The 19,654-nt window shown below is 40.0% G+C and overlaps 2 protein-coding genes across 3 annotated transcripts in view; one reads left to right on the plus strand and one right to left on the minus strand.

Moving 5' to 3' along the window:
• The window catches only part of CYP7B1 (cytochrome P450 family 7 subfamily B member 1), a 184,802-nt gene extending 179,906 nt beyond the window's left edge, over positions 1-4,896 (plus strand). For both annotated transcript variants that reach the window (XM_069466451.1, XM_069466452.1), the window contains exon 6: positions 2,573-4,896. In XM_069466451.1, coding sequence (XP_069322552.1) covers positions 2,573-2,860 — 288 coding nt within the window. In that variant the 3' untranslated portion in view covers positions 2,861-4,896. The remainder of the gene's footprint in view (positions 1-2,572) is intronic.
• An 11,162-nt stretch (positions 4,897-16,058) lies between these two features.
• Positions 16,059-19,259, minus strand: BHLHE22 (basic helix-loop-helix family member e22). Its single transcript, XM_069466454.1, has one exon. The coding sequence runs from the start codon at positions 18,845-18,847 to the stop codon at positions 17,726-17,728; it is 1,122 nt and encodes a 373-aa protein (XP_069322555.1). The 5' UTR covers positions 18,848-19,259; the 3' UTR covers positions 16,059-17,725.
• Positions 19,260-19,654: the final 395 nt, after the last annotated feature.

A 19,654-nucleotide genomic window follows, 5' to 3' on the forward strand; every position in this document is an offset into this window, starting at 1 on the left:
TTCAGCCTGGTGGCTGGATGGCTGCAGCATTTCCAGATGTCATGGTCACACATGAGTAGGTCCAGAGGAAGAAGGGTAGTGAACCATTTCATTTTATATACTTGCGTAACAAGAAGGAAACTTTTAGATGCCCCCACAGACTTTTAGCACTGACCAGACTGGTTTACACATCCTATGCCAAGCCAGAGTCTAGACCGATGTGGTTACCAGGACTGGTGCCTGGACAGACCTTATGCAGAAGAACGGGATTGAGAAATCAATTGCAACAGTCATTAGAGGAACAGTGGGGAGTTTCAGTGTCTTACACCTTCTCTTATGATTTCTCTATTATCATCCATTTCATTGTCCCCTTTTAATTATGAAGCACCGAGTTTATTATGGTCACTCCAAAGAATTTAAGTCACCATGGTGAATCCCAAAGTCTACGTTGTTCCAAATGAACAGATACATCTTGAACTTCCTGACCTTTTGTTTTGTGTCACTGTGACCCCAGCATCTCAGTAATGGGATTATTATGCTCCTTCTCTTTTTGGCTAAAGCCACATATCCCCAGCGGCTGCCACAGGCCCTTCCTACTATTGGTTCCTGCTTTGGTTCTCCATCCCTGGCAATAGAACAAACTGAAAATAAATTTTAACTTGAAAATATATTTATGTCCATATGCTGTTTGAGCTTGATGGTGGTCTCAGAGCTAAAGACAGTGGGCATTTCCCTCTTAGTTTCATAAAATAAATAACTAAATAGGAATTTCTAAGATGTTTATTATGAAGAAGTTGGAATAGAAGGTGATGGAAACTAGAGGATGGCCTTAGTGATTGAGTGGAAGCCTGAGGGAATTGGAGGTAAACCCTAACTGCAGGTCACTGTGGGGGGCAGCCCTGCATCATGTGTTTACTCTCAGAGGGCAGCACCTTTATTTTCACAAAGAAGAATCTGAAAGCCATGGCAATTTCAGGCTTATCTGTGATAACAAGACATTAAAAAGTCATAACCCAAACTAAGTTTCCCTTTTGCATTTTCTGGCCACTGGGGCTACTATGAAACCTTTCTAACAAATCATTTCATAGCAAAGTCCATTTAAACCCATCTGGCCTAGGCGGGAAGCTCTTGAGCAGAGTGCTGGTCTCCTTGGATTGGTCAGTGAAAGGAGGAAACAGCAGAGCTAAGCTCAGGAAATGAGGCCTGAGCCCCAGGAATGGAAGAAGGTCACCAGGAGAGAGTTCCATGTAGTAACTCTATCTCCAGTAACAGTGCTTGTCTACAAAGGACTTTTTAGTTCAATACTGATTAGATCCTATTCGGATATATCCTAGAACTGTGGTAAAATACATTTATGTTCTAAAGGACTCAGAGTGTTCGTTGTCAGGGATTAAACAGTTATAAAAATGCAGATTAATTTTGCCATTATCATTGCATGGACTTGCAAGTTGGAATGGAAACTACTCAAAGTTTTTCTAAGCTCAAATACTTATGAAAACAAGTATGCTAGGTGAAGAAGAATATACCCAATACTTTTAAAGGAAATGATTCACTGGTGCTAACAACATTGACATGGAGTAAGAAAACTAGATCATTTGTGATGAATTCATAATCTATCCACACATTGTAGGGTTTTCACTTTAACCTGAAATGCTTTGGATCTGACCTACTTCTTACATTAGACTTCATATAGTTCATGTCAAAGTTGTGTGCCGAGCAGATCTGATGCTCATGAACATTAACTACAGGAAATACTTGGTTGTTTACATGCAAGCCACGAGCATTAATTTAATCAATGGTTTAATTCACCACGGGCTAAAATAAGGTCACTCAGTCCTCTCGAAGAAAACCAAGTAAAAGTTGAACCCATTGTCAGCAAAGTGAAATTAAGTGATTGGGGTAAAGCAGTCCCATACTTTTCTGTAACAAATAATATAACTTATTTCTGAAAACATCAGAAACACCTGCCACCCTAGAGAAAACCAAAACAGAGTTCCTTCTAATAGAACTTTCATAGGAGAAATTCACTACAACATCAAAAAACGAGCAAGATTGATTTTTGTGCCTTAGTTCCACAAAATCTCTAGTGGTTTATCTGAATCCTATTATTTTATGTCTATTTAGTCCAAACATAAGCACTGAGTCTTAAACTCATAGTTCTCATTCATCAGTAGCTCTTGGGAAAGAATAAGAGAAAAGCAAATTAGTGATCGACGGGTATTTCCTGTGGCTAGTAAGATTCATGTGACCATGGCAGTCCCACAGGAGCCCCTTGCCTTCCTCCCAACATTGGTATATTGAGGGTCCACATGTCAGGCCCACCTTAGGTAGGGAGCAAAAATAGAGATACTGCCTCTATACCTAGGAAGCTCATCACAGCAGAGAAATATGAGTAAGGAAAAAAAGTCATACAAGTGTTCAGATTTCACTAACTGAAATTTCATTAACTTAGTCAAGTTTTGCTTTCTGGTGTTTGCCTGATTAAAAGGAGGCTTTTAAGGCAGGCAGTGAGAGCTAGCAACTTTGTGGACCTCAGCTCAAATTGTTACATGTAAAATTTTAATTTGACTCTCTATTCTTCCATTCTCTACAGGAGTTTAGATATGATCGTTTTGTAGAAGATGGTAAGAAGAAAACCACCTTTTATAAAAGAGGGAAAAAGCTGAAGTGTTACCTAATGCCATTTGGATATGGAGCCAGCAAATGTCCAGGCCGATTTTTGGCAGTGGTTGAAATAAAGCAATTGTTGGTTGTACTTTTAACTTACTTTGATTTAGAAATAATTGATGATAAGCCTATAGAACTAAACTACAAGCGCATGATGTTTGGTATTCAGCATCCAGATTCTGATGTTTTGTTTAGGTACAAAGTAAAATCTTAGAAAAGCTAAAAGAAAAGAAAAGAAATCTATCAAAATTAACCAAAATGTCCTGAGATCATCTATTTGTTTTTAATTTCTGCACATGGAATTGCTTTGTTTATTTGTTTAAAATGTGCCAATTTCTCTTTGATCTGAGATCAATCCAGTTTGTACTTGGTCACAAAGCCTATATAAAATAAAACAGGATGGTGGCATGAAAATTGACATCAAAATAAACTTAATGATAAGCTCAAAATAGTTATTTTTTGTTTCTGTTTATTGTGATTTTCACCTGTTATAATAAATGTACCTTCCCAGGAATGGATTTGACACTGTGGGATTTTTCAAGTCACTCAAATTCTTCTCTAATCTATAAAAATACACTTTGTGTACTATTGGAAAATTGTGCTGAAAATGGACACAATCTAACGAATTCCAAATTCTCAGAGAAGAAGGAAATTGAATTTCTATGAGCTACACTAGATGAAAATGTTCCTTTCAAGTATAATATCAATAATATCTATGTTGCCAGGGTACGTTTGCATTAAATGAGTTTTGCAGTAGATTAAATGCTTCAATTTTACTTCAATATTTAATCATCCATAAATGGTCTTTATTACTTTGTATACTATGGCTCAATAGAACAAAATTTCTTGTTATATAAGACCTCTCATGTTCCAGTTAGATACTGATAAGATTTAATGTATAAGAGAACACAACATTTATTATATATTTAGCAATTGCCCTAGAGAGTAGTATTAGGTTTATTTTAATAGCAAATGTTGAAATCATTATAGCATTGGTTGTAGCATTTGGCTGTAGTGTTAACTATAAGGATTATACCAATATTGCAATTAACCCTTTCCTAAGTTCCTAACTTCCATTTACATAAACTGAGAAACTAGGTAGCAGTATTTGCTTGATGAGATGACAACTCATCTTTTGGGCATGGAGTATGTGTGTATTATTTCAAATTACAATATTATGTAATGCAATATAATTTCATATGACATGTACCATTGTGTCAATGATTCAAAGATGTCTAATAACAGAGTACCAAAGTGATTGGCATCTGACATAAATGATGATACAATATATAAACTGGCAAGGCAGGTTAAAGCCCAGTTAATTCATGCTGCATTAATTGGAATTTCTAATATTTCAGAAATTTGCTATTGTATTTAAAAAAGAAATTGATTTTTAAAATAACATTATAAAATACTTAATAAGTAAATAAAATATTCTAGAATTATTTTCTCCTTTCTGAAGTCCATGCTGTGAATGTTCCTTTAGTGAAAGTCTGCCAGTGTAAATTCTGCTTTTGCTTGATTGAGCATGTCTTTATTCTTACCCTCAGTCTTGAAAGATGGTTTTGCTGTATGCACAAGTCTAAGTTGATAGTTATTTCCTCACAGCACTGTGATGATAAGGCATGTTTTTAAGACATCCAACCTTGTTATTGAGAAATTAGCCGTCAGTCAATTGAATTACTCAGCAGGTCCTCTGTCTCTTCTGTCTGACTACGTTAACATGCTCTCTTCGTCTTTGATGTTCTTAATTTCTTTCTATTTGTCGTGCTTGCATGTAGTGCTGCTTCTCAAGTCTGAGAATGGATGTCTCTTATCAAGTATGGAATATTCTCAGGAATTCTCTTTTTGAATATTACCTCTCTCAGACTGTACATTAGATCTTCTCACTCTACACACCATGTTTTTGTTTGACCCTTTCTCACCACATTTTCTATTTCTAACTTACATTCCAAGTAACTTCTTTAGATATCTCTTCCACATTCTTGTCAGTACAATGTCTCTAACCTGCTCATTAGCTCAGCCATCGAGTTTGTTTTTTCCTTCTTTTTATTTTAACTTCAGGTTTATTGGGTTGGGTAATCATTCCTTAAACTGCTTAGTTCTTAATACTCTGTTATACTTGGTTCAAGCAAGGCTCCTCTAGCTTTATTCACTTATTTTATTTTGTCCCTAATCCCCACCATCATACCCCTCCCTGTCAAAGGCAAATATTCTAATGCATTTGATTTGTATCTTTTTATGTGTATGTTTTTATATAATATATATTAATATCTTGAGTACCTATGTTTTTAACTTGCATAAATGTATTTTCTATAAATCATATCCTCAATTTTCCGTTTAAGCCACAAAATATATTTTAAAATATATCCATATTGCTTTATATACTATATTTAATCTGTTGCTTCTAACTGCTGTTTAGTATTCCATAATGCGCACCCACCGTGTTTTAATGATCTAGTCACCCAGTGATGGATACTGTACATGGGACAGTTAATGTGGAAGAGAGGCCAAGGCTCTCACATTGACTGCCACCTAGAAAAAAATTTTTTTCCTTAGGGCCATGGTGCTTTATTATGAAAATAGAATAAAAACGTCAAAAACAAAATGATCCTTTGTAATTTAATGAAAAATTTGTTATTTTTTATTGTTCTCTGTGCATGCATTATATACAATTAAAGTGTCAATATTATAATAAGAACATCAAAAAGTAAGATTTTAATGAACCAACTGCAGTTACATATGCTTCACAAGGCCCCGGGCTCAAAACTAGCATGAGTTAAATATAACTCACATGGCAGTTAGTGTGTTAAAAACTCTTCCTTCACCTATCCTCCAACTATTGTGCCCAGCTACCCTCAGCCCTGGGCTAGTACATACCTTGTTCCCAACCCCTTCCCGCCGCCCCCTCCCTCGCCCCCCCCACATAGTCCATGACAACCTTCACTCTCCCTAAGATGTTCTAAATTCGTTATGTTCCATCCTCAGAATCATCCAACACTCTCCATTCTATGGGGTCTCCAAGGTTGATTTTGAGTCAGGGCACAAGCCTCCAACTTGTCCTCCATCAGGTTTTCCATTCCACTGAGTTTGCTAAGTTCAAATGATTACAGTTTTCAGTTTGAAAATTCTCTTTTGTTCTTTATCTCTGCTGGTCATTTTTTATAGTATCTCTTTCCTTCATCATACACTCAATATATTTTTTCATTGCTTTAATCATATTAAGCAAACATTTTACATTATGTATCAAATATTTCTGAATCATCAGTGTTTTATAGATAGGATTCTATACTGTGCATGTTTATTTTTCCTTTCATGCTTACCTGGGATGGCTTTTTTACTGAGCCCATGTTCCTCGGTCTTTTATCTCTGAAAATTTTTTAAGACTTGGGTTTGAAGTTCATTCTTCCAGAGAGAATTTGTGTTTGCTTTTGTCCTACTGCTGATGTTACTTGCTAACTCAGATCACTTTAAAATTTCAGCTTGATTATCTGGGATGGGGAAGGTCAGGCTACATAGGTATTATGGTTTCTAGACCTAATCAGGTAGAATGCAACTCTGTTATTAGGAATAGACAGGAGATATTTTTGGGGGTTCTTTTATTTGTTTGTTTTTACCCAGAGCCAAGGCTGAGACAGGCAAGTATACCCACAGTCTTGCTGTGTGGAGCAAAGTTTCTTTTTAGTTCACCTACTAAGTATGTTGGTTCTGCAGGTTCTTGGCTTTATGCAGACGTCTTGGATTTCACACACTCACAGATACACACACACACACACACACACACACACACAGAGGCATGACCAGCTTGGGGTCCCAGGCTTTATCTCTTGCCTTCCATAAGGCATAGTCTATCCATTTTTATACTAGGACATCCAGTCCACCATATTGCCTAAAACGGAAACCTCCATATTCCTGAAATTCAACTTAGTAGTACACTTTTGTGATGTTATAGCAGAACACAGGAAATTATTCTGTTCTAATCTCTGCTTAATTTATAGTTAGAAGTGTGTACAGAAATTTAGAATAGAAAGTAAAAATTAAAAAATGATTAAGAAAAGATTATATAAAAGGAATGGATAGTAAAACCAAAACAAAACATGAGACTCTTCAGTAATTAAATAGTGTTTATGAACAGAAAAAAAAAAATGTCATGGAAAAATCAGTTAAAAGACATGGATTCTAGCCATAACGTAACTGGTTTATCATTAAGATGTCACTTTTCTTCTCAGTGCTTCAGTGTCCTTATTTGCACAATAAAAGTAAGGCCTTTTGACACCTGCGTTCTTTATAAGGAATAAACACACAGACATTTGTGAATTTATTTTGGAAAGTATTGTTGTAAAGCAGTATACCAATGTAAAGTTTAATGGATATACTTAAACAATGTTGTGCCTTTTAAAAATTGCTCTTATGTATTTGTTAAAGGGAATAGTTTTTTGTAGTCATTAGTTAATTGATTGTTCATTTATTCAACCAAACATTTATCAACCATTTCCTCTATTATAGATAGGCTATAATGCTAAATTATAGATGCTAAACACTGGATTACCCTTTCCCTTCAAGATCACACAATTTGTTAGAGAAAACAGCACATACACAACCAATTTATTATCATGTAGTTATAACCGTACCTCTTTAAAACTATTTTAAAGTTCAGATTTATCACTAGCTCTAACTAGCCCTCCATCAGTTATCCCAAAGTAGTGTTCTGTAATGAGAAGTCACCGTGTGTAATTGCACACATTAAAACCATATACAACAGGTATTGTGATAATATGATAAAATAATGAAAACAAAATACAGTCATTAAGGCTCCAGAATTTTTTTAAAACTCTAGTATATGTTGTAAAAATCCATCTTTTCATTTTTACAGCTTCCCCTAAGTTCCAAATTAAGGCAAATAGATAACTAACACCCAAGATATCGTTTTATATCAACCAATAGTACCGAAGCATTTCGTTAGCAAAAACTAAAGCTCTGAAGGAGTTAAGAAAAAGCTGTTTATTATAGATCAGGCATGATGGTAAACAACCTGGAAGAAAACTTTTATCTGCTTTGTTTTGGCTTTCCTGGCATATCTCCTTATATCATCTCCATTTTATCCGTAAGTTTTGGGTCACACGTCTAAGGCAAAGGAGCTTCCATGCTCAAAATCTACATGGTTATTTATGCTTATTTTATCATATAAAATAATTTGGGTAACATTTTCTGTAAGCATCTGCTAACTTAACAGTGGAATCTTAAAGCTGTTCAAAGACCAAACCACAAGATTTACCTAAGTTTTGATCTCAGTATAAAGAATGGCAATAATTGTATAAACAAGAATTACATGCCCTCAGAATGTGCACTTTTTTTAACCTTTTAAATTTGACAATATTGCAAACTATTATTTACTTGCAGTGCATAATTAGGTATTCATATTCACATACTCAATTAAGAAAAAGTTAGCAAGCCCAGATTACATTCTCTGTAGCATTATTTTAAATTATAATGAGTGATCACATAAAACTCTTCAGTATTTCTCTAAAGCAATTAGTACTCTATTTCATCATGTTTGTCTAGATCAGTGACCACTAATGTTTGAACTTTTTAGCTTAAATGTTCATTTTATTTATACTACTTTCTAGAGTAAGATAAATTTAATTCATGAAATACTCAGCTGCACAATTTTAAATAGGTGATCATTTGTCAATACTTATGTTTTAAAATATCTTTTAGACAGAGGAATGTTGTATATTATTTATAAAGTTTATCTGAAATCATTTAGTATTATCTTTTGATTTTAAAATGGCGTAGATGTGGATTTATGAGGATGCAAATTGTCCTACAAAATGTTAGATGAGAAAAACAAGTACTTTGTAAATCTAACACTTAATTTTCTTTTACTTTCAGCAAAAATTCAATAAATCAACTCTTAAAGCCCAGATGAATGATTGTGTCTCTTTATTTCCCTACCACGAACTTCTGTTGAGTAACAGAAGATTTGATTACAAATAAAAAAATTTAGATTTATAATTCATAATTTAGATTTATAATTTGATTACAGGTAAAAAATTTGGAAAATAATTTTTGCCTTCTAAATATCCCCTTACCTCCACCTCCTCCCCATATACATAATAATATATCTTATTTTCTGATGGCTCTCCTAAAAGTACATTGATTGTTATATTTAGAGTATGTTTCAATATATTTTAACCTAGTTATTTATGTGTGAAATAATAGCAGATCCAGGAAATATCACTAAGTTTTTAATATTCATTTTAAGCAGGGTGACCTTGCTAGGTTACAATTCTTAATAATCACTATGATTCTGTGGAGAGATGTATAAGAACAATGAGAAATGGGAGAGAGATCTCATTAGACGTGGTCTTTGTTTTCTGCAGAGCTCTTCAGTTTTCATGAATAAAGCTGAGTGATATTTGGAGAGTATTCTATTTATTCGTAAAACTAAAATGCAAACTATAAATAAAGCACATAATACAGAATGCTGTTGAAAATGAATAGTGGCTCTTTCACTAACCGTACATACAGTATTTCACTTGGACACTTGGCTTTTGTAAGACACACTCACATGAGTCACTGATGTTTTACAGAAATTCAACTTAGACTTTATTAGAAGTCTATTAGAAGGTTGACTCCACTAACAGGAACTAACCTCTCTTAGAAGATGCTTCTGGTCATTTGAACTAGTCAGTATTGTTTATTTACCAACTAGGGTAAATTATGTCATTAAATGGGAAATCTGTGAATTAATTATCTTTGCTCTCAATTTTACTCTATATAACACAAAAATTTGCAGAACTTTCTGGAATTAACCATAATCATGTATGAGTAATAATGTGTATTTTCTTTTTAGGATAGAGCTGGAAAAAAATACTCAGTGGTTATGCTGGATTTTTTAAAGAGTGCATGATATTGTTTACTGCTAATTATCTGAAGTATATTTTATGTTCTCAATTCCTAAATGTATTGACTTTTATAAAGAGAGACATGATATATTTCAGACCACGCAGAAAGTATATGTTTAGAGATAGAGTCATGAAGCACTTTATTTCCCTTACCGCAATTTGTGCTTATAGGAGAAACTAGAGGAATGGAAGTAACAGGTAAAGGTATTACTATCTAATGATTCATCGTTGAGCCACATTTAATCATTTATAAATATGAAGCATGTATTAGTTGGCGGTTTTCATTTGTGTGCAAGAGAACATTTACTCCACATAACTTTTATCTGTAACAACCAGCCTTTGTAGTTAACATAAAATGTATGTCATTATTATCCGATAGATAACCCAAACTTTTTAATAAATACTTTTGTCTTTTATTTTTAAATGAATGTTTAAATGAAATTATTTTGATTCCATAATTCTAAGAACTAATGAGTATATTTAAAATTTTAGAAATGCCTTTGTTTTATACTTTAAATGGAATATTGTTAAAAATATTTGAAAAACTTTTTGAATATTTTCTGAAGCTAAAACAATATATGTAGTAGTACTTTCTCCATGTTGTACAAGTAGATATTTATTTGTAAAACTTATTATTTTGAACTAAATTTAGACATAGAGAAGAGATACAAAAATAGTTTTTAATTTTTCAAGAAGGAAGTACTCAGACTAAACAATACTTGCAAAAAAAAAAAAATTAAACTAAGGAGTAGTCCTAAGACTCAACCATTTGAAGATCTAAGTTAATCCTTGACCTCTGGGGATGGTCAGCCACAACAACTCTATCAGGCAACATTCTGCAAATAACAACTGAGTAGCAGAGATCACCTGAGTTTGTGTGCTACCCAGATCCTCCATAGTCCAAATAATTGTTTTGTTTTCATAAAAATAAAAATTCTAAATTTTTAAAAGAGCTTACTTTGTGGAGTAATTACAGACTTTTGTTTAATTTCACTCTCTTGAGAAATCTACACTCTAAAGAGATATATACCTGACATTTCTCCAAAAGAAAATTAAGTTATTTAGACCCAGATATTAACTGACTCTGCTTTCTGATACCTTAGGCATTTAATAGATAGATGTCCTTTCCTCTTCCTTGGTTCTTCATGTTTCTGTGGAGGCCTGCTTAGGAGGAGGCCTTTCATCAAAGTCTTACAGGGCAGAGGCTCAGTATGGCATCTGAATTTTGACCATAGCTCTGCGAGAGTACTGCATTTGTACATGGCAAATGTAGCTGCACTTACTTGAATAGACAATACATGATTTAATGTTTTAACTAGCTAGGTATATAATCTGAGTCTCTCCCATAATAAGATATTATCTATCGTCTCTTTTCAAAAAGTCGATAAGGATATTTAACAGAGAAATCCTTGCACTGAGTTCTTCAGTAATTGCCAGAGCAGGATAAATGTATGAAAATAAGGTTAGGCCATGAAGCATTTTTATGTTTAAATCTAAATTCTCATCTCTAAACACCTCTATTAACATAGCAGATTTGAGTTGCAACCATCCTCCTAATAAAAAACTGAAATCTTTAAGATTGAGAAACATTTGTAAATAATGGATCCTTTAAATATCCCTGAACTTTATTCTAAAACTTATAAGGGGAAATAATAATTGCTTTATATAACCACTGATACCATTTTAGCATTTGATGAAGATGTTAATTTATGGTTGGTTAGCAGTTTATGGCTGTCATTAGTTTTTCAGTTTGGTCCACATTAGAAATCTATTTTTCTTTTTTATTTTAATCTGAGACAATTATATAAAGATATGGTTATGTTTTATCTAAAATGTATCATTCTACTATAGCATTTCAAATTATTCACAGATCATAGTTCTTATATGTGCATATATGAATTTAAAAATACAGCAATAAAATGCTTGAAACAGACCATAAATTTGCTTCATATTTTATTGCATCTCTGAATCAGGTTGAGAAGACAAGGGCAACTATGATCTTTGGGAAAGAATTAACTCTTTCCCAAGCTGGGAAGGAGAATGATATCACATTGTGCATAATTAAAGCCAATTCCCCATGAAAGCATCCTGGTGACTTGTGAGATAGGTTTGTCCATCATATAGGTAGTGGGTTGGAGGGGGGTGGGGATTGGTAACTGCAAGATCCTCTTTCTTTGCAGTCTAACCTTCCGAGTCCAATCATTTCTCTTTTAGAGCTCTGTTATCTGTGTTTCTGTATTGCCTGAATTAGAGAAAACTGGAGAAGGGAAAGAAAGAAAAGTCACACCCCCTCACACAGCACAGTCACACACACACACACACACACACACACACACAGAGCATACTTGATCATTTTGCAATAGTTCAGAAAAAGTCTCCTGGATAGCATTAACACGAGTAATTTAGAAAAACTGGTAGAACTTAACCCAAATCGAACCTCAGGGAAAGCAAGCAAAGAGGTTCCCTGCCCTGTGAGGAAGCGAAGAGCTTTTTGGTATTTAAAACTGGAGCCCTTTCGCAGAATTCCTGCCTGGGTTTGGTGCAGCTGACTGCGGGGTGCCCCTTACAAACCTGGCCGCTACTCGTGAACCCTTACGCAAGTCGGGGTGCAGGGGATAACGCGATCCTAGTGCCACCCACGAAAGAGAGTTTGAGGCAGAGCCCCTGAAGTTCGCTTTTTGTCCCAAGGAACTTGGACGTTGGAGGGAAGTTGCGCCCACAGGAGGGTCTCGGAACGCCCGCGGACAAGAAGTGCTCTTCAGCTGCGGATCCTGAGTCCCTCTGGGAGCACACCGCCTGCAGACAGCGCGGTGGGCGCTTGTGTTGTTGTGGACGTCATTCGGTCTGTCCGCAATCCAGGGCTGGTGGACCAGCTAGGTCACCACCCCCATCCTCCGGTCCTGCCAGGCCCCCAGCGCGAACACTTGCCTAGGCCCGGGGCGAACGGCCTCCTGGTTATCCCACACAGCCTACAGAACCCTGGTTCTAGTAAACACATCAATGGATCAGAAGAGCCAGAGATCTGGCCCAGAGAAAAAGACTCTCACACTCAGAGTTGTTTCTACTCTTCAGCTGAAATTACTGGCTCCTGGTTTTCCCCCCTTTTCCCTCCTTCCACCCACAGTGCCTAAAGTTTGATTTAAAAGGCCGAGTTTAAATCAACCTGCAGCTTATCGGCTTGGCAAACCCAGTAACACTCAAGTTATAAATGCCAACGCCAAGCGCACAGGAGACGGGCTCATTTATTTTGCCAACACAACAAAAAAAATGTTAATTGATGTAAAGTTGCTTGGCACGTGGATAACTTAGTCGTACCTGCATTTTAATTTTTAGAAAACCGTATTTATGTTACTGATGTTTTGCAATTTAATTTTGTCTAGAGGCACCATTGTGTAGTTGGCCCCCTCCCCCTTGTACTTTCTACTTTTCCATCGAGTCACATTTTCATTAAAGGTTTGACTAAGGAGCCTCGCCTGACTGGGACTCAAAACCTCCCGCGTTCCAAGAGCGCACTTTCGGGTTTCCGCTCGCTCCCTTGCTCCTCCCGGCAGAGCTGCCACAATGTGCTGCGAGCCGAGAAGTGAACTCTCATCATTATTTTTCAAAGTCTAGGAAGTGTATTATCCTTTTTTCTAGTGGTAATTAGTTACCATAGCATCTAATACGTAAATGTGCCCAGAGCACACCATTAACAGTTAAACGGAGGATTCAATTTAACACATGATTATATCTTTCATAAGTCATTACATTGGAAAAGTCAATGCCACTCATGCTGGAGCAATTGCAAGGGTCGGAGGCGGGTAGAAAGGTTCGGTTCCGGCGTCCGAGTCCGAGACCGCGGAAAGAAGGGAATTCTGTGAGCCTAGGCCCTCCCTAGTGGACTGTTAGCTGCAAAAATAGGTGGTGGGTGCGATTGGAGGGAGAAGAATTTAAGCGTAACACAGGGTCTTGGAGGGGTTGCCCAGCTGCGGAGAGTAGACAGCGCGCTGTAGACGCGCGCGCGCGCGCACACACACACAGACACACGCGCATACACGCGCACACTCAGGCACACACACTAACACACACCAGAGGAGGGAGAAGTAGGGGTAACTAGAGAGCTCTTCCAAGATGATCATTTGCTGGTCCTGTAGTGGTAGAAGCAAAGCTGACGCTTCCTCCTTCCTCGTTGCCCGGTGTCAAGCTGGAGATGGGACCTAAGTGGGAATAAAAAGTCAAGTGGGACTCTGAGTCTTTGCTGTGCTTCATCTGCCCACTCTTAGCTCTGTAAGGAACCGGAACAGCGGGATCAGACCCGCGGGGTGCGCTTGGGAGAAGTGCCCCAAGCCGCACTGAGTACTGGAGGCAGGCTCCTCCGGGTGGCCAAGATAACGTGCCACTTGCTCCAGTCTTAGGGGTCAGGCTGTTTGCTCTGGTGCAAGGATACTTCTGCAAGACCACACCTGTCCACTGATGCTCTGTCATCCAGTCCCGACGTGAGTGCTCCATGCTGGACAGACTTCTGGGGCCCTTTGGTGCTTGGGCCAACTCTCCAGACTAGGCCGAAATTCAGGGCTCAAACCTCAGAAGGAAGTGGCCACAGAGGGTTGTCAGCGTGGGAAGAGTTGTACCTACAGGCAGAGAGACGGGTCTCCTGCCTGGGGACCGCCCTGGTCTCTTTCCTTCTCTTAAACCTGCTGCTGAAAAAACTTCAGAAATGTTGGAGTTAGGTCAGGGAGGATCACCTAAGCAAATCACAGAAAACCCCTCTCCTGTTTCTTTCAGATGTCCCTCATTTATTCCTAGAACCACACGCTGGCCAACTCCTAGTTTGGAAAGGTTGATTTGTCTGAAATTATCAAAATGAAAATAGATATTATTAACACTTATATTTTTAACAATTTTACTTATTCACCTGGCATTTCTATTTATTTTCAACATCCCCCCATGCCCACTCCCATCCATTTCAAGTCTCTTTCAGGACTAAGAGTGGAGGTTGAGTGATTAAAGAGTGAGAGGAGGGTATTTCTTTCTTCCCCTTAAGTTCAAGATTTGTTATTCTGTACAATTTTTAATAACAGTTGAACAGTACAGAGGTTGCAGAGGAAGTATTTCAAGAAGGCCTCCTTAATAATGAGAAATATTAGGCAGTAAATCTTGCAGCAAATGTGTCCCCTACAATGTTAATATGCAAAAGGAAAAAAAATTCCTACTGGTGGTGGTTGTGGTTAATTCCTAATCAGAATGATGGACAGCAGGGCCAGAACAATACAAACTAATGGCTGTGTTGCTGATCACTTTACTCCTTGATTAAAGACACCCAATTATGGCGTAGAACAGTGTCGTAATTATGTTTCTTAATCACATCCAGGAGGTTTAATTGCCTTAACGATGTGTTTCATTAAATGAATTTAGGTATTATAGTCGACAGTTTTCATACACAGTTGTTTTCAAATTAACATAATATTAGACATCGTCATGGAAATTGTTTTAATAATCATAATTAGACGCACCCAGGCTTTGTCTGGTAAATGCTGAGAGACGGGTCTCCTCCTGCCTGGGGGCTGCCCTGGTCTCTTCCCTCCCTCTACCAGGATTCCCAGTCTGGGAGGACTCCAGTTTCAAAGCCCTTTGCTGTTATGTTTTCTGAAAAGTTACAAGTTCTGATTAATCTTTTTTGATGGCAAGTGGAGCAGAAAATATCCTCCCTCACCCCCCACCCCCCGCTAAGTTTGCTGGCGATTAGAGATATCTTTATGAGCTGAGGCTGTATACACAAAAATGCATTTAGCATACTGGGTACAGAGGAAACACCTAACTTCACCACCACCACCCCCACTATCTCTACAACCTCCACCACAGTCAAAATCACACATTCCATATTTGAAGACAATATAAAGGTCAAAATACAAACCTATACAGTCATTCTTTAATAGAATCAATGCCCAAACCAATCCAAGCACAGCCCCTAAAAGTCTCATTATCAAGCAACACTGGTAAGTTCTGAAAATCTCTATGGGCATTGTTTACACTTATATAATTCAACCTAGAAGATTCTTTTGTCACAAAAAAAGTGGAAAGCCACAATAAAATCTGTGCTCAGAGAAATTCAAATCCATCTCTTTCTCCTTGGCCTTCAGGCATTTGGAAATTGAAATTTTGATTAAAAACATTTTAGGGAATTTTACCCTTTTTGATGGGCCCTGGCATGGTTAGCAATGCCATACAAGTGGGAAAAGAATTCCAGGGAAAGTAAGGCCTTCAAAGTTCACCATTAGCCAGGAACTCTGGCCCTCTGCTGGGTCTCACTACTGGCCCCATTCATCTCTCCTCCTGTGGCCTGGCCCAACCATCATCCTTTTAGCAAGTAAACAAGTAAACTAGGGCTACTCCTAATTGTACATCTCTGCCAAAACTTTAGTTCCACCTTCTCTGAAACTCTTTTCTTTTTGGTTACCTTTCAAGCAAAGAGTAACACAGAAGAGAGGTGATTGCTCCTTCCACAAAGCACAGCATAATAAAATGTTTGATCAAAATATTTTAATAAAGATTCTTTCTGACATAGATACACATACAAATGGTCATACATAGCTGTCATAGTCTGATTGACCTATTTAATATATATATCATTCTTTACACATCCAAAACCCGCCAACAGATCCATCACAGCTCCCAACTCACCATCCAACCTGACAAATTGAATTTGTATTATCTGCAAGGAGTGGAAAATAGCAGGACTCCATTTTTAAAAAAGATTTTCTTGATTTCCATAGGACAGAAAGGCAGGCAAACAGCCATGCAAACTAAAACTGAAAGCTCACTTTGGGTAAATAGCTTCTTGCTCTTCCTTAGTTTTATTTTATTTCTTTTTAAATTTTATTTTTTTAGAAAAATAACAAAGGATTTCACACCATAGGCAAATCAAACCAGTTTTAACTTAAATAATTCTCCACAGTTAAAATAACTTATATATGTACATATATATTAAAAGCAATTAAATTAGACCTTTTAAAAATGCACAGCACAGCCTGGAAAAATATTTGCTTAGCATGTTCTTACTTATAAGATCTATTGCTGTGATGTTTTTCCCTTTTGGAATGCAAAGGAGTCCCCTTTCAAAAAAAGAGATCAATTCATTCATCAATTAAGAATACACCTTTCCTGTAATTTTTGGACTGAAGCAATTTATTAAAGCTCAATTTAAATACAGGGAATGATGCAACTGAAAATATCCAGGTGACCTTTCATAAACCTAAGCAGCTCAGATACATCAATATTTCTCTTCATACTTGTTGGCAAATAAACCTTTAAACACTTGGCACACAGTATAAGTTAATCTATAAAACAGAATTTTAGAGGCATTAAAAAAATCTGCACATAAGACCCATGACCTTAACACATGATAAATACTGTTGATGTGAAGGGTCATTGAAGAATAACAAATAAATACCATGAATTGTTAATACATCATTGCAGAGTAGAAAGTAACAAGGTGCACATAAATATTTTTAAATGCAATTCTTTCAGCCACAGTCAGTTTTTTATATCACTCTCGCCAAAACTTTGAGCATTTTCACAGGATTAAAGTTTAGAGACAATAAAAAATACAAGTCTTTCATAGCAACATGTCTCTCTCTCTGTTTTTTTCCCCCACTTAAGTCTACATTTCAAGTTTTTCTCCTGGCTCAGAATCAAAATTTATTTTCAAGTGCCCTTTCTGATTTGTCTGAATGAATATCCCATCTCACATGCCACCCAACCCCGGGCTCATCTCCCCCTCAGCATTAGCCAGATTCACAATTATTAGTAGGATTAGTATTTTGCCATTCAATTCTCTCCACGCTTAATAACCAAGCACTACTTCTCAATTTATTTTTCACCTTAAAGGAAGACTCCACTTCCTTGCGGTCTAGGCTGTCACCAAAGTTGCCACTTTTCTGAGAAAAAAAGACATCCATACTCCATCCCACCTCCACCTCCCTCCTCCCTCCCTCCCCACCCCGAAGACCGAGATTCTGGGGATGTCAAAGCTAAAAGTCCGGTTTGTCTCTGACACTTCTCAGTTCTTGCCTCTGCTTTGTTTGCTCTGCAAGTGTTTCACAACTGTGAGAGGACCAAAATAAAGGGGGTGGGGAGCAGCCTTTCGCTTTCCTCTAGCTTTTGGGTCCGTCTTGTGTTTTTCGGGGGTGTGTTTAAGGCTTCTCCGTGCACTGTTTGCAGAGGCTGGAGGAGACGCTGTTGAACAGGGCGCACTTCTCCGGGCAGGAGGCGGCCGGGGGCAGCGCGGCGCTGAACGGGTAGCCGGCCGCCTGCTCGTAGGCGCCCAGCGCGGGGTGCAGGGCAGCGGCCGCCGCCGCCGCCGCCGCGGAGCTGGGCAGGGAGGCGGCCGAGATGGCCTGGCCCTGGTTGAGGTAGGCGACAAGGCGCCGCATCTCCTCCAGGGCCTGCGCCTGCATGAGGATGTAGTTCTTGGCGAGCAGCAGCGTGGCGATCTTGGAGAGCTTCCGCACCGAGGGGCTGTGCGCGTAGGGGATCACCGCCCGCAGCTCGTCCAGCGCGTCGTTCAGGTCGTGCATCCGCCGGCGCTCTCGGGCGTTGATGTTGAGCCGAAGCGCCTTTTGCTCTTTGGATTTCTTGCTGCTGCTGCTGCCGCCGCTGCCGCCACCGCCGCCACCACCACCGCTGCTGCTACCCGCGCCGCCGCCGCCGCCGGGGCCCCCCGGGGGTACGCTGGCGCCGCCGTGGAGGTGGGCGTTGGAGCAGCCCTCGCCTGCCTTAGCGCCGCCGCCTCCCGCGCCCGGGGAGGCCCGTGGGTCGGCTACTCCGGCCCGCAGCACCAGCTCGCACCGACCGTCGCTGTCGTCGTCGGGGCTCTGCTCGCCGCCGCTGCTCTCGGCCACCGAGCCTCGGCTCGTGCTCTCGCCGTACTTGAGGCATAGGGCGGCCCCGGCCGGCAGGCTGCTCAGGCTAGGGTCACCCCCAACGCCGGCAGAGCCCACGAGCAGCCCGGGGACACTCACCCCGCCGCCGCCGCCGCCGCCGCCACTTCCCGCGCCGCCGCCGCCGCCTCCCCCAGGCGGCGGCAGCAGCAGCCCTGCCCCTTCGGGGTCAGCCGGCTCGAAGCAGCCCAGGGGCGACGAGGAGGACGACGCCGGGCGTTCTCGAGGCGGCGGCGCCAGGGACAGGTCCATGCCCGGGGGCGTGGAGCGGAAAGCCGCCTCCAAGCGCTTGGCGGTGGAGGCGCTCAGGCTCTTGTGCAGGAAGAGGTCGTCTTCGCCCGCGGCCGCCGCGCCGAGGTGCAGTCCGCGCTCCATGGTCCGGCGCCGGCGCGCAGCCCGGCCCCACCGCGCCCGCCGCCGCCTCGGCTCGGGAGTCAGGCGGCCCCGCAGACGCGCGCGAGCCGGGTTCCGGAGCTGGTGTGCGCGTCGGTCCCGGTGCTGCCGACAGCCTTCTCCCCTTCTTTCTTTTTCTTTTTCGCCTTCCCCCGCGCTCGCCGCCTCCTCTTCTTCTTCTTCTTCGTCTCCAGCCGATGGTGCTGGCTGCTGGGGCTCACCATGGGCCGCGGCCCCGCATGGTGGGAGGGTGGGCGCGCAGGGAGTGGAGCCGCCGCCGCTCTGAGCCCAGCCCCGCGCCTCCTCTCCGCACCGTTTATCTTGCTTGGATTCACCTTCAAGAGATTTCCGGACCCATCAACCAGCCGCCGCCACAGACGGGGGAGTCTTTTACATCATTATCTCTGAGTAGGTTATTATGAAGAAGACTCGCCTGTTGGGACAGCGCTTTCTACCCAATCAGGTTAACGTTTTAATTAATAGGATTAAAACGGTAACAAACAATCGCAGGCGCTATCTGGCCGCGAGTCTGAATAGTTTCATTTCCCAGGTCTGAAGACAGGCAGCAGCTAGAGCTTTATAAAAGGCGCCTGCTCCATTATTCTGCCCGCCATCTGTATACACAGCTTAGCGCATATGTTTGCAAGGCGCTGGGTCCTGTTAGTAACCCAACAACTGCCTTTAGCTTGACATGTGTGGCGACTTTCACTCATCAATGAGCACACTAAAAGCCCTACTTAGAGCCTAGGATGTTCTTTGCTCCTTCAGCAAATTGCAGATCGGTGGCGA

This window comes from Eulemur rufifrons, chromosome 3 (assembly GCF_041146395.1).
Source record: "Eulemur rufifrons isolate Redbay chromosome 3, OSU_ERuf_1, whole genome shotgun sequence".
In the NCBI taxonomy this organism is placed as follows: domain Eukaryota; kingdom Metazoa; phylum Chordata; class Mammalia; order Primates; family Lemuridae; genus Eulemur; species Eulemur rufifrons.

Bases quoted from the DNA above. Each gene is read 5' to 3' on its own strand.
- BHLHE22 (XM_069466454.1), bottom strand. From the start codon at position 18,847: ATGGAGCGCGGACTGCACCTCGGCGCGGCGGCCGCGGGCGAAGACGAC.